Here is a 15,725-nt window from a genome sequence, read left to right as displayed (position 1 = left end):
ATACCTGGATGACCGGACAATCCCACATGGTTGCACCAGCAGTTCCAACTGATAAGAAGCGGCTGTGACCCCCAACTATCACCCTCAGAACATGCTCCTTTCACCTGGCAGCCAATTTTCTGCCTACCCAAGATAAAATTGCCTGGTGTCTATTGAAGGCCTTTAGGTAGAACCTCTGGAGAATGTCTCTGACTGCCGGTCAACAACTTCAATCCCTTTCAGCCTGAAGAAGCCAGAGCGGTCATCACCCATACACCCTCATGGAAGTCCAGGTTACTTCTTCAGAGGGAAAATGTTGCAGTCAGCTGAGTTAGATTAAAAATATTATAGGCAATCAGACAGGACTGGACCTCAGGGAGACAGAATTAAAGACAAGGTGACTTTGCAGCTTGAGAGAGACGGATGCTGCCCACTGTGGGCCAGACCTCAAGACAAAAGAGGAAACTACTTGGCTGATGTTATAGCTCAAGAGGTGGCACAAAAACCAGTGGGGACATGGGAGATATTGCCTGTTCTAGAGTTCTAGAAAAACCCACCTACGGGGCGGGAGAGATAGCTCAGAGGAATAAGTGCTTACCTGGCAAGCACAAGGGCCTGAGTTCAATCCCCGGTTCTGAAAAAATAAAATAAAACAAAACAAAACACCTACTCAGACTCTGTTGTTAACTAATGTTCCTTGCTGTTTGAGTAGATCAGCAGTGGTGACCCCATGTCAAAATAATTTGATACAACATCACCACAAAGGGTCATGAATGTGTAAGACTTGAGAGATTTAAACATATGATATTTAGTGTTGCTAAAAACCTCTCCTTTGGCAAAATAGCAGAACAACATGTAAAACAATTGGGGTGTAATGTAGCCAAAGGGGAAAAAAATGGCTATAGAAATTTGTCAAAAGGAAAAACTGGAGACTATTCTCGATGCCTCCTTGTACCTGCCTCCAGGTCACATGCAAAGTGACCCACCTATCTCTACCATCTTCCTAGAACTCTGCCTAGAACTCTTTTCCTAGAACTCTTTTTCCTCAAACAGGACCTATTCTCCTGTTTCTCTTGGCTCTATTGGGCCCTGTTTTATAAACTGTTTAAGTATGTTAAAAGAAATGCAGACCATCAAGTTGATAGTGCTAAGATCTAACTAGGAACCCCTCATGCTCCTGGGACAATTATAATAACTTGGGGGTTTCAGCTAAATCAATGATTTGATTCCCAGATAAAACCAATGGGGAATGTAATGGGTAAACTCACATTTTAGACTTTAGATGTAAATCTTATGTTTTCAGTTGTGTAAATGTATATTCACCTACTGTTCTAGGTTGTTTAGTAAATAGAGGCTGTTTCTTGCTGTTTCCTAGATAAAATTCCTGCCTCACCAATTCCTGTAACCCTCATCAATTCCTGTTAACAAAGTTAACTTACATAGATGACTTCAAAAGGAAATTAAATGGGCTTTAACTTCTTGTAACCTCGGGCTATGCAAGGCTGCATGCAAGTACTTAGGTGCACGATATCCAGAAACTAAAAGAAAGCTCCAGGAAATGTAGTTTGGGTAGTGGTTACACTGACCCTGAAAGCATTGTTTTGTGTCAGACCATGAATATGTTTACCAAATGTGGTTCCATGTTTTAAAACCCCCCTGCTTCCTGGGCTGGCTGCCTTTTGGTCCTCTCCTGTGTGAGGGCTGATCGGGGGCCCTGAGCTCAGTAATAAATGGCTTTCCAAATTAAAAAAAAAAAGGTTAAGGCAGGACAGAGAGGGTATCTAGAGCTCTGGGTACACCTTCATACCAAGTAGAATACAGGCATTTTGCTGTCCCAGAGAGTTAGGGCGATGGAAGAATTTTCAGGCACTGTGGGGCACATCAGGAACACACAGCAAGAGAAGGCATCAGGTTGGGGGTTCAGAGTTTGCAGAAAATAACATCTTGTTAGCCTCTCACATTTTATTTATTTATAACTAAAGAGGCAATGAAATATTTTTTTTCTAACTTGCCTTGTGTACTTCTTGTATTAGGCGATGTCAGTTTCTGAACTTTTGTTTGACAAGTATAGCATATTTAATTTAAGCAGTCACCTATAAATGGAGCTACAGAGTTGTTAGACTTTTACTATTATAAACAACTGGTTGTCAACATTAGTGTGCACTCATCCCGGTGGCTTTTCTCGTCTTCACTGGTCCACGCTTACAGCACATCGGGCTCACCTTCCTCGTGGGGAACGGGTGCACGTGCACAATGCAGCCATAGCTTTTTCTCACGCCACTTACATCTCTTGGTTCTTTGCCTTTTGCAAAGGCCTACTGTCTGTCCTCTATTTTGCTTCTCATTACGCTTTGCATTTCTCATACAAAAAATCTCATATAGGAGTCACACGCTATGTAAGCTTGTGTGTCAGATTTGTTTCACTTAACATTGTGGTCTCAGGACCATCTATTTTCCTACACGATTTAAATTTATCCTTTAGAGTAGTAGTGCTCTGCTGTGTGTAACTGCCATGCTCCCTTTACCCGTCCACTTGTGGACAGACATACAGGAGATGAAGCTGTTGTGAGCTGTGCTGTTCTCCTCATGGGCAAGCATGTGTCACTGTATCTTGATGCCTTCAACTCTTCCTGGAAGATACCTAGAGCAATCTCATCCAACCTATGTCTTGGTAACAACCCTTCCCTCAGCCCCTTCCCAGTCTTATCAAAGTGGGAGGTGGTAAGGGGCTAGAGAAGGACAAGTGGGAGAACAGAAGCCCCTCTTCCAGGGGGAGTGTCCTGTCTGGATGTGACTCTAGGAACCAAATTTCACATTTTGGGACTCATGAGGCCTCTTGTCTGGATGATTAATTCATCAACTCTTAAGGGCAGAAGTAAAAAATGGGAAGAACTTGGGTCTTTTTATATGATCAAGTCAATGAACAGCCTTGGGGCTATCTTGTCTTGAGGGAAATGATGGATTTCCCTTATTATTTAAGCTGTCTGGAATTGAGGTTTCTATTCTTTGTAGCCTTAAAAGTTCTGTATTTGTACATGATGCTGAAAGTTTGTTCTTTACCTACCACAGACTTTCTTCTTCTTCTTTTTTTTTTTTTTTTCCAAGTAATTCAGATGTATGTAGTTTATACCCTGGAGATTAGTGACTCTGAGGCAAGCCATACTGTGTATGAGGAGCCTCAGGTCTCCTGTCTGCGGAACAGAAGAGCGGAAAGTCACTTATCTATTCAGTAGAGCATGGACAGATGCAGAGGCTGCTTCATTTCCTGCAGAGAAATTGGGAGGTTGAGGAAAAAGGGTTGGAGGTGGAGGAAAGCCAATAAAGCCTGAGAGTTGGTAGAGGAAAAGAGAACAGATTAATGCAATGATTTCCAGGCAGCTTTAGGAGTCAGTGGTGGGGAGGGGAAGATCAGGAATATGCAGGGAGACATGTCACCATAGCCTGGGCTTATCCCAGCCCCACTTTTGAGCCATCCACAGCAGACACGGATGTGGGCACTGGGAGCTGAGGCTTTGGATGGAGCAGGCTCCGATGAAGCCTGGATGATGCTCTGTGTTGGCAGCTGAGCTAGCCCCACCTTCTGTAGACCAAAGCTGCTCCTAAACCTCCAGCTATAGAGAGGAAATTGCTAGGATTTAGATAAATATCTCATCATTTTCCTAGTGCTACCTACATAAATCCAGCAATAAAAATTGTCTGTCTGTTCTTGGCTGTTCAAGACTTTGAGGACAGGACCAATTAAACTCATTTTTTTGGTAACATAGCACTTGATCTTCCATTAACAAATAATTTTATTAAAAATTCATAATAGTGATAGGTAATAATTTGTATTTCAGAATAAAATGTGCTTTGATTTCATTTGAGATAGGGTCTTGCCATGTGGTTCCGATTGGCTTTAAATTCCCTAGGTAGCCAGGATAGCCTTGAACTTTAGGCCATCCCCTGCCTTAGCTTTACGATGGCCATAGGGGATTGCAGGCATGTATCATGCTGGGCTTTGATTTCCTTTTCGTAGTCCTCAATTTTCTTTTTAAAATGAAGTCAAACTAATTGCAAGTATTTTAGCTTCAGACTCAAAGAAAGAGAGCCATCTAGGTGGCAAGGCTCAGGGCTGGTTCCTCCTGAATCCTTTTTGAAGCCCATATGATATCTGCTTCCTAGGGTTGAGGGGTCAACAGCAGGGCTCCTTGACTTCAAGATGGGGTGGAACACCGCCCCCCAAATCTGTGACAAACCCTAAGATGCAGCTCATTTGTGGCATAGGGTAGTGGTACCCTACCATCTGCCTTCTAATGGAGAGCAGCTCTTATAACAATATTGTGACAGTAAAAAGGGGGCAGAATGTTGTAACTCTACAAAAAATTAAGCCAGAAATCATGACTTCTCTTTGAGGTATGAGGGTCTAAAATAAGTACTTTACTACTTATAACCCCTCCTTTTTTTAAAATTTTGAGATATCATCTCAGTAAATTTTGGTTGCCTCGAACTTGAGATCCTCCTGCTTCAACCTACTGCTACCATACTTAGCCAGAAAGAATGACTTTTATATAAAATATTCAATTAAAAATGTGAAACCACTTTTTAAGGACAAATTAATTTTTTTTTACAACTATGATAGTAATAGCTTTTAAGATACAAATACTTCATGGGGTGAGATCACTGCCTAATCCATTATCAACTAATACTTTGATACACTGAAAGTTTTTCTGATCAAAAAGCAGGACTGCTGTAAATACTTCCTGTTGTTGTCTAATGACTCAGCCAAGGGTTATGACTGCATATTGTTCAGACAGTGAGCATACATCGAATGCTATTGTTAACCATATGTCAATATGATCAAGAGGTGACTAGCAGATTAATGAAGCATACTTCTGGGTGCCGTGTGAGCATGCAGCGTGACCTTGGAGACTGTCCTTTCCTCTCTGGTGCTTCCCCAACCACTCTACTTCCTGGGCACCACGCACGAGGCAAGCAGCTTCGTTCCACCACACCCTTCTACACAACGCCTTGGAGCCTGACGATGAAACGATCCTTCTGAAGCCATGAGCCAAATAAGATTCTTCCCCTTTAAGCTGTAGTGTAGCTTATGCATTATGGACTCAGCACTGAGTCCAGAAAGCAGGGTGCAGAAGAGTCGGGCTAAGAATACAACAGCACCAAGAGACAGGCTAGAGATCACATATGGTGCTTGAGCAAGTGGAACAAAGCTGAGGTCTTCCATCCCCTCCAGTTCAAGGTGTGGGGCGGCAAGGGGTGGTGCTGGCATGGGTGCTGGAGAAGAAAACACCGATGTGTTCTAGGGTCTGCTACGGGCTACCGGGGAGCATCTGGGCAGCTGCGGGGAGGACAGGCCACAGGACTCCTTGTTAGCTACCGTGCTCTCAGCGAGATGTTCCCTCCGGAGAGATCGCCACTGTGCACAGCGAGCTGACAGGCTGCAGTCACCGAGTGCAAGCTGCTAGGCAGCAAATGAGATCACAGCAGGCCGCGCGGCCCGTGGCCCTGACAGTGCACCGGAACATGGCACCGCTTCCGAGAAACACAGAGGGACTGCGTGTCAGCAGAAATCACAAATTTATTAACTCTTAAATATATTCAATCAATCATTTACCATTATGACAAGAAATATATACAGTGTTCCATGGTAAGTTGCAGTGTTTCAAAATGGTAAAGATAATAAATGTGTAATTGAGGTGTGGTGCAGAGAGCAAATCACAATTTCCTCACATCTGAGTGTGGAAGACAAACTCAGTCTATGGTAATACTTCAACACCACATGCTAAGTTAGAAGTGTAAAAAAAGGAACACTCTACACCTATTTTTTAATACATGTATGCCACATAGAGCTGCTTCACGAAAAAGTAAAAGAAATTAAAAGGGGAAATATGAGGCCATTACTTTTCACAGATCTCATTGGCAGGTTAACATGGCTCAATACATTTACTGTATATATTTATTTTAAGTATATTGTTTTAAATTGTGTAATAATTATCAGAAAAGCTTTAACCTATCTACCATATGTCCACTAGCAACAATATCTAAGATTATTAGTAATCAACACAGAAGGGTGAAATAAGAGAAAAAAGTGAAGGTTGTTCTGTTTTTGTATTTTTGCTTCTGTTTTTAAAAATAGGCTTCTGAAGACTGCAAGTAACTATGATTAAAGTAACACCAATGGAGAGTCCATGCACTAACAGCATTTCAAGAAGAGAAAAAGCCCCACAGGAAATGCATCAACAGAGGAGAAACAAGTACACAGGAAACGGGCATATTTCCCTTTTCTTTTGTTTCAAACTGGAAAATCCTAACTCCTTGGAAGAAGATGATACAGTGATTCAAAAGGGAAGTTGAAATAGTCCAAGTCATAAAGATGAAGTTCAAAACACTTATGAGAATGGAAAACAGTCGTGCGCTCTCTAATCTCAGCAAATGAGTTGGTGACAAGGCAGGAAGGGCCCCTGCAGCTCCCGAGGTGAAAACTGCAGTGTTTCGCAGTGAAACCCAGTGGCTCCAACATGGTGTGCCCTGGCAACTGTCCCAGGGGTGAGGCCCTGCTTACAGCAGGGATAGCCTTGCTCTCAGCAGAGGCTGCAAGGATTCTAATACCTTCACCACAGTTAGGACACCTCTGTCCCAATGGGAACTTAAGCAGAATTGGTTGACAATCTTGACCACACTTTTTTGTGGGCCCTGAAATGATCAAAAGTGCTAATTTAGTTCCCTCTAAAACACCTTTTTATCTTCATTCAGAAAATTGTGCTTTTATTTTTTTCTTACATCTTTTCTACTCCCCTTGAAAAGAATAAAATGAGAAAAATAAACCTTGGAAAACTGAAAGAAAAATAAAAAAGGAAATAAACAAAAAGAAAAAGGAAATAAGATAAAATAAAGAAAACAGAATACATTTGAGAAAGGAAAAGAAAATCAGCTCAGTGAATTCGCCAGAACAGCGTGAGTGTGTCTGGAAGGGATCAGACCTGCACACGGCGCACTTCCAGTTCACACAGTCTGACCAGAAACAACACGGCTTGCGGTGGTTAACCGACTCTCATCCCTACTATGTCATGTTTTTGTCTACATATCAACCCATTCTCATTGCATAACAGCAAAGTTTTGATGGAAATCCACTTGTTTCAACCAGGGTCATATGAGGAAACTAAGGTATATTTTTATCCTTAAAACAAACAACAAAAAGCAGGCCAGAACACATTAATGGCCAAGTTCTACAAAATTTACATTTCTCTTACAAATTGTCATTCAGAGAACAACAATGATTTTTAAGTCTGTTAGATCCTGGCATAAACAGAGAACCTTGATGAATATGTTGTACTTGGAATATTGTGGAATTCCTTTGTCTGACCTCCCCTATGGTTTGCTGACAGTCACTGAAGTGTGCATGGAGCATCGCCACCGCCGAAGTGTAAACAATGTACAGGAAGATGACAAGATGACACATTGCATACGCATTATGTAGAGGACCGTCACAACTTCATGCACTCAAACATGCATGAAGAAGAGGAGAGGACAGCTGAGGGGACCACCTGGGTGCCTTGGGAGCAGAGAATGTGGACGTGGCACTGCTGCTGATTAGCTGGAAGGAGAAAGAAGAGGAAGAGATAAGCGATACCATCTTACAAGATGTCACCAGGCTGCTTTACCACAGCTGAGACTAGGCTACGGCTTTATAACTTAGCTAAATATCAGCAGTAACACATAGAACGTCTTTGTGCTCATTACAAAATAAAATACACATTGTTAAACAAAGATAATATTAACATAGGAGATCAGTGTTATCGCACAAAGCTAAGTTAAAAGTAGCAGTAGGGTACCAGGCATTGGTCATATTAGTAAGTCTCGGTATACATTTGAAACAATCATATTTATGAGACAAATTTAATAGGTTAATATCATTTGGTTAAAAGTCATTCAAAGTGCAAGTACATCCTTAGCTTTTTCATTATTATTAGATTCCTTGGGCAATCAAAACTTGAAGTCAATTTGACAGCAAATATAGTATCAAAAGTGGAGAAAACATGATTATTCTTTATTTTACTAATGTATTTTTGAGACAGGGTCTCATTATGTGGTCCAGGCTGCACTTATACTTGTTTTGACCCTCCTGCCTCAGCCTCCTTCATGCTGGTATTATAGGCATGCATCACCACAGAAAACTATCATTCTTATTTGATCCTTTCTTGCAACAGGTGAAAACACTATTTTTAAAAGCTTTGCTTGAGTTTAGTCTCCAAGCGGGAAAATATACAGAACAGCACCATACATATCTGGATCCTAATCAAAATTTAAGAAACAAACCTTTAAAGTAACATAGGCATGGATTTAATTACAGTCAACTTGCAATTATCCTGCAGAATCACCTATTTTGTGTGCTTCAAATTTCAGTATGACTTCCTCCCATGGCCTGTCCTCATGTCAAGTTCCATTACACTCAGTCAGGTGTAGCCAATCATTTGTATATTAGCCACAGCCAAATGCTTATAGGAATTGCCACTTCCAGAAAAAAAGCCGGACACCACAGGACTCTGCAGCTTAATGCAATAGTAGGCTGGATAATTGAGAGTCATCTGAACCACCCCAGGCCTAACCAATGTTCGATGTGAGAACTCTAGAGTCTAAAATGCCACAATTCAAATACTGAAACACAATCCTGCCCAGTACTAGCTATCTTAAAGGTTATGCTGTAAAATAGGGCTGGTGATTAAACTTAGGAGCTCATGCAAAATGCTATGGATATGCAAAGATATTGTGTGCATAACATGGACTATTATTCAAAGCAAAGATCCTCAAAGGGAAGGACACATCCAATCACTACAGTCCTAGAGCAGGACGCTAATTACAAGACCCACATGTGAATGGGTCACAGGCCTTAGATGTTTTGCCACAAGGAGATGCCTCCTGAAATGTTCTCTTTCCCATATGAAATACAGGGTGGCTTATTGAGAGAAGCCCCACTGAAGCCCCGTGGCATGAAAGGAAGTTTTTAAAATAGGCTCTATCTCATTGATGCACGAGGGAATTTCAGAACAACCTTTCTTCAGTACGTTAGGACAGTAATCGCTTCTTTGTTAACTGGTAATTGTACCTCTCTGAGGTAGAAAACATACAAAAGCACAAAAACTGATAACTACATATTCCTTTTGTATTTTTTCTTAACTAGGTGCCCATTGTTTTGGATGAATTTCAAATTATTTTTTTATGTTTGCTTTGTCTTTGTTGATTCTTTTTTTCAAATCCAGCAGTGACACTGGTATGAAGGTTATGGAGAAGGCCTTTGAAACCCACTGTGGAGTGTTAGCTAGGTCTCTGCAGCGAGCTGAAAGGCTGGCTCGGAGAATGTGACTCCCATTCCACACCCTCAAGTGTCCACAGGTAGTGCTGGTGAAGGAACTCGGGGAGAGCAGCAGTGAGTGGCTGACTTCCTAACCTATACTCCGTCTGCACCTTGTCCACATCACCGATGCAACCCATTTCCCATTTTCACCACACATTACTCCAGCTGGCACCCATCCTCCTTGCCCACAACAGTGGTATCACTGTTTCTCTTCATGATACTTCTTTAGCAATCTATGTCTCCAGATGCCACTTGTCATTTAAGACCTTGTCCAAAATTCTATCACATATATAAAGGCAAATTCAAGCTGTTGGTACTAGCAGCTTGCTGCACTGTTGGATTTCACTCTAAAGTCTACTATAAATTTTGCAGTTCTGTTCCTATGGTATCGGTGATTAGTTACTTTCTAAAACAAAATATATATTCTTCAAGGGCAAAGTCTTATCTCATGCAGATGGAATGTTGGGATCAGAATTATAAATTGACACAGAATCTGTCTGAGGTCCTCCTTGCTCTGCCCCATGGGCTGGGTTTGGAAAGCAGAAAGCCTGCTTCCTCTGGGACATAGTGGAGATGATGCTCACAGGGCAGGATGCGGCCTGCTGAGGACCACACAGGGAAGAAGTACTCAGGCATAGGGATGAATCTCAACTTGTTTCCTTTACGATGTTAAACTGCCCATTCAATCACCCTGCTCTGCTGTTGCAGGAAGAGCACTGCAGCCCTCCCCCCGCACAGGCGAATCCCATGGTGGCTGGATAGAAAAGCTGGGCCTTTGTACCCAGAGAACACTGACCGCCCAAGCCTCAGTTGCTTGTTGTTCTTGTCTCTGGCTCCTTTTCTTTCTCATTGCGCACCATAATGCCAGGTAGGAAATCAGCAGCCTCAATACAGTGGTCCCTGATAACTGGCACTGTGGAAAGGGTCTCTGACAATGGAATATGGAGATGTACAGTAATATGGGCCTAATTATTAACTGGAAGTCAAGTATGATGATTGAGGTAGAGTGGTAAGGTCAGGACACTCTATAATATTTGCCTTTTAAATGTTCCTTTCTACATTTTCCCAAATGTTAGTACCTGAGCCCAGGGAGGTAATCTATGAAGTGCAGTTCCCAATACCCCACAGGCCATTTTGGAAACTTGGCCCTATGCTTCTTTCCCATGTTCCCTTCCTCTGTTGACCATGAAAATTAAATCATAAATATGATGGCTTATTACACAAACCCCCTTGATTTGACCCATGACATCAGCCTGATGCATCAGGTTCTACCCAGTTCCCAGCTAAAACTAGTATCTATTGCTTTGTGCTGATTTTCAACCCACTGATCTTGCATGGGAACAGCAGACCTTTTCCATTGAGGCTCTGGTTTCAGCTATCAGCATGGAATAACATATGCCATGATGTTAACAATGGGATGGGTACAAGGAGCCGACAGCCTGGGAATACTTACTTGGTGGGTACGGTGGGTGACCCCGAGCGATGAAAATGAACGTTCTGCCACTTTCCATCCCGGCGGTGCCACACGCGGGTCTCTTCCGACTGCATGGTCTTCGGCATCCCGCTGCTATCCATGTACTGTGTGAGCCGAATGTATGCTATGCAGGCAGCGTCATCCCCTACCAGATGCACGTGGGGGTTCAGGATGATGGTGTGGATTGGTTTACTGCTTTTGGACAAAGCTGAAAGGAAACCACATGAAAATAAAAAAGCAGTTTCTACGTAATCCAAAACCAGTAATAACTTCAGTGGTGATCAATTAACGCAGCGCTACTCATTCACTCCTAAAAGTCTAATTATTTGCACTAATCCAGTGCTTGGCACTGTACAAAGAATAAAAATAAAAGAACAAAAGTGGCTAGAGCATTTTCTCTGATTTCTTTTACAGGTAACTTTTTATGCTACTCTGGAAATTTGATCAGAAAAGCTAAAGAGATTTAATTATTCACAACAGGAAATGGTTGGAAGCAGAGGTTGTTATATAAGTCAAGGTGGAAAAGGTCTGGCCCAGGTACATGGAACAGCTTCTGGACTCCCGTGAGATGACTTGCTGAGGCAGCTGCCAGGAGAGCGCCTGAGTGGTACTTGGTGCTGTTGGTTGATACAGGACACAGGACAAAGGAAACATGTCAGGTATGAACCATGGAGATCAATGTCTCCAAAAAAGATGGCCCAAGGGCTAGCCAGATAGCTCAGTGGATTAAAGTGCCTGCTTAAGCAGATGCAGGGAGTGGTGTTCGATTCCCGGCTCCACATGCCTTGCTGGCCCTATCCCTGGGGCATGCTGAGCCTGCGATTAAGACTGGGCGTGGTGGCACATGCTTGTAATCCCAGCACTTGGGAGGCTGAAAGCAGGAGGATCACTACAAGTCTGATCTGTGTAGTGAGACCCTGTAGACTCTATACTAAAATACAAAAAAAACCCCAAAAAACAAAAAACAAAAAGATGGGCCATAGCAGAAGTGTATTTCTGCCTCTCATCTATGATTGTCCCAGATAGCAGAGTGTTCCATGATGTTCTTTCATTTGGTGATCATTTAGCATAAATGTACAATTTGGTGTTAGCCACAGAGCCTGGTTCTGACCTTGCATCTGTTTTTGGACTAAGTCATTTTCACTGGGCTCGAGCCACTGGTGTTTCCAAAGTGGCTACCCTTTCTATATACTAACTGATTACAAAATAAGAGGACTTAGTACATATTGAGTTTTCTCTCTTAGGTCACTGATGCAGGTTGAACTGTTTTGCTGTTATCCAAATATGCTTTGTATTCTCAGAAAATAACTATTCAAATTAATCGGAACAGTACCACAGTCACATAGGAAGAATTTCCCATTATGAAGAATAGGTACTTATGGAGCATAATGAAGTATTATGCTGAAACAGGTTAAATATAAACTATTACTATTAATGGTCAATAAGTGCTTTTACTATAGATGAGATGGTGTTGTTAAGACTCAGCTGGAAGAGACATTATGAGATGCTGTCGATCAGAGATGTGTAATATTAGAGGATGATGTTTACTAAAACTTTGCTGAGATGATTTTATTGCACAATTCTTTGGGTCTGTTTGTTCGCAAAACCTAGTGCATATAAGGAAAAGTAATTCAACACATCTCAACTGAAAAATCCATGCCAAAGCAGCAATCTTATCAATGATTATTATTACTGCAAGTGAGCTTAATTATCCTAATTATTGTTTCAAACTGCCATAATTCAACAAGAACTCTCTGCAAAAAAAAACTGAATTTGTTTCACTCATCATGGAAATATAATATCTAATATCAGTAGGGATAAGGGAAAAGAAGGATAAAAGGAATCTCTGTTTTACGCTGTTCTTCAACACCCGAAGGAGTTTGTCAGAAGCTTCCCTGATGTAAGGTTATTTTCTCTGACCTCTAAAGTTCTTGTGATTTTAATGCACACATCCCTGTTTACGTATTTTGAAAGTAAGTACCAAATATGCCTCACAGTGCTGTTCTATGTTGAACAATCTGGTGCACTGTAATTCTTTTATCTTTTTGTATGTTAACCATTTTATAAAACTTGAAATAGACAACCCATTCAGCTCTCTCTCTCTCTCTCTCTCTCTCTCTCTCTCTCTCTCTCTCTCTCTCACAAAAGCTTTTCCCCCCCCAATATATATATATATATTCCTTAATTTCTGTTGTTAAAAAACAAAACAAAACAAACTTCAAATAATATAGTTTTGTAACATTATATAGCTCATACATTCACTGGGACTTAATGGGTATATTTAAGCAACACTGCTTCATTTTCTATCTCTATTTTTTTTCAATACTGGGAATTGAACCCCATTATCTTCCCACTGGACTACATCCCCACCCCTTTTTAAAAAATAAAACATATTTGACTCAGGATCTTGCTGAGTTGCTAGCCCACTCAGGCTTAGTGAGGTCCTGCCGCCTGAGCCTCCTAGAGAACCGGGATTATGGGAATGGACCACCATTCCTGGCTCAACCTTAGTCTTTACACAAAGGCAAATATTTTTCAGAACAACAGAACTTTCATGTCTCATTATCTATCTATCTATCTATCTATCTATCTATCTATCTATCATCTAAATTTCAATTTCAAACAAAATATGTTATGGTGTAAAATGTTGGAAGACAGCAAATATCCTCATTGTAGAAAAAAGCCAAAGCATTGCAAATTCAGGAGAAATTCAAAGGGAAGTTGAAGAAAGTGTGTTACAGAATTTAGAAAGCAATGTACCATTTTCAAAGTAGAATCGGTGAAAGTCCATTCCTTCCACTAAGTTACCCAAAGCTTCAGGTTCAAAGGCAGTGAGGCCTGGATCACAGATTTTTCTGTAAGAGAAAAAATAAGAAAAATAATCAATAAATAAATGTATTATGCTTTGCTGTTTCCTGTAATCATTCTTATAAGTCAGGGAAAAAAGAACCCCTGAAAATTACTAAAAACACACACTTCTGAACGTAGACCTTGGCTGCACGGTGCGTCGAGTGCAGTGGACTCCCCGCAGAGCGCTGCAGAGAGCTCTGAGAGGCACACACTGATGCACCTGGCTCAAGCCCAAGTGCCTACTTTTTAATTTATGAGGTGAATTCTCTAGGTTTTTTTTTTTTTTTTTTTTTTTTTTTCAGAACTGGGGATTGAACTCAGGCCCTTGCGCTTGTCAGGGAAGTACTTATTCCACTGGGCCATCTCTCCGGCCCAAATTCTCTAGTTTTTATAGCTTTTGCCTTAACAGGAGGATCACTATGAGTCCGAGCCGCGTAGTAAGACCCTGTACCAAATACATAAAAACAAACAAACAAACAAACACTTCCTAGAAGGTCTAATTTAAGTGTAAGACTTGCTCCAAGTCTACCTTCCATTCTACAATTGAATGCTTTTGGAATAATTTTCTTTTCTATTTATTTATTTATATTAATTTTATTGAGAAACAAATAGCAATGAGACAGTTCCTTTCTTTTCTTTTCATACTGGGGATCGAACCCAGAACCTTGTGTTTGCCAGGCTGGTACTTATAACACTGAGCTATCTCCCCAACCCTTAAAGTTAGTTTGGGGCTTCTTTCTTTTTTTTATGGAATAATTTTTGATGGACAGTATCTTATATAGTCACATCAAAAATCTATATTATAATTTGCTTAGAGAAAGACACTACATCTTATACTTTCTGGAAATATTCATAACATTTAATTGAGCTTGTATCTAATGTTTACTTTACATTCCAGAGAAAACTGATAAGCAATTCAAATAATAATTTCCTTTTTAATTCTAGAAATAAAATTCAGTGAAGATGTACAAAATTCTAAATATTTGGAGAAAAATAATGAGATTTCTCTGGAGAAATGTACAGGTCACTTTTATTCAACAAAGAACTATTATACACCTACACATAGCAGATATTCTTTGAAGCAAGAAATCTGACTAAGACTTGATACCAGAATAGAAGTTAACACAAAGCATTCCAAAACAGCATTACCTACAGATAGTAAACAGAAAAGGTTTAACAGACAAAGATGTTTGGAGCTGGGCTTTTGGAGATGAGCAAGAGTTTTCCATGGGTGTGGAAGGTGACAGGCAGTAGGATGACAGCACACACTGTGGTAAACCACTAAGAATATGCCAAGTGTAGCATCTGGGGACCACTGCCTGGTTGTTGGATGTGTTGAGCCTGGGCTACGTATGCAGGTCTCATGGAAACACCGAAGGGGATCATTCCCTTTGGTCTACGTTGATCAGGGTAGACTTCTGGTTGGTAAAATTGGGATTTTGGAGAATCAGAAGGAATTCACAAGGGAGGCAAATGAAAATAAAGCTCAAAAGATTTTGGCCTATTTGCTAGTTTGCCCCAAAGTGCAGTACAGTGGATGGGGCCCTATCTAATTTTATATAGAAATTCCTTTTTCAGGAGGTAAACTTTCTTAACTAATAAACAGGAAAACACATTTCAAAAGCCTAACTTAACAGTGGCTCTTCAAAACGCAGGACTGCAGAGTGTGGGACTGGAGATCTACAGAGAACGCTTTTAGAGTAAGAAGTATATAGTACTTATGTAGTAAAAGAGGCCTTAAAGGCAGGTGAGGGTAGGAATATAAGCTTCATCTCACACTGTTTGTCGAATAGGTGTTATTAAGCTCAAAACAAAACTCTCTATTTCTCCGTCTCTATATGTTTATACTTACATTCATATTCATATTATCTAAGGAGGAAAACAGGGAAGAAGTGTTCCTGTGTTACCAGGAATTTGTTCTACCAGTGGCTATTCTTTCCTCTATGAATATGGGTTTTGACTGTCAGTGAATCAAAATTTCTTTTCTTTCCTTTGCCTGCCTGCCTGCCTGCCTGCCTGCCTGCCTGCCTGCCTTCCTTCCTTCCTTCCTTCCTTCCTTCCTTCCTTCCTTCC

At 41.0% G+C, this 15,725-nt stretch overlaps 1 protein-coding gene across 12 annotated transcripts in view; it reads right to left on the bottom strand.

Annotated features, from left to right (window-relative positions):
• Positions 1-6,831: 6,831 nt before the first annotated feature.
• Camk2d (calcium/calmodulin dependent protein kinase II delta) overlaps positions 6,832-15,725 on the bottom strand; it is a 328,288-nt gene continuing 319,394 nt past the window's right edge. For 8 of the 12 annotated variants that reach the window (XM_023701888.1, XM_023701892.1, XM_023701887.1 and 5 more), the window contains 4 exons: positions 13,563-13,657; positions 10,782-11,010; positions 8,835-8,930; positions 6,832-7,570 (listed from right to left, as the gene is read on the bottom strand). In XM_023701888.1, the coding sequence (XP_023557656.1) occupies positions 8,864-8,930; positions 10,782-11,010; positions 13,563-13,657 (391 nt within the window). In that variant the 3' untranslated portion in view covers positions 6,832-7,570; positions 8,835-8,863. Of the gene's footprint in view, positions 7,571-8,834; positions 8,931-10,777; positions 11,011-13,562; positions 13,658-15,725 lie in introns of those variants that run through there. The other 4 variants (XM_023701890.1, XM_004641796.2, XM_023701898.1 and 1 more) reach the window with 2 other exon arrangements.

Source organism: Octodon degus, unplaced genomic scaffold (assembly GCF_000260255.1).
Source record: "Octodon degus isolate 3935 unplaced genomic scaffold, OctDeg1.0 scaffold00142, whole genome shotgun sequence".
NCBI lineage: Eukaryota > Metazoa > Chordata > Mammalia > Rodentia > Octodontidae > Octodon > Octodon degus.
This window is presented reverse-complemented; position numbering and strand designations above follow the sequence as displayed.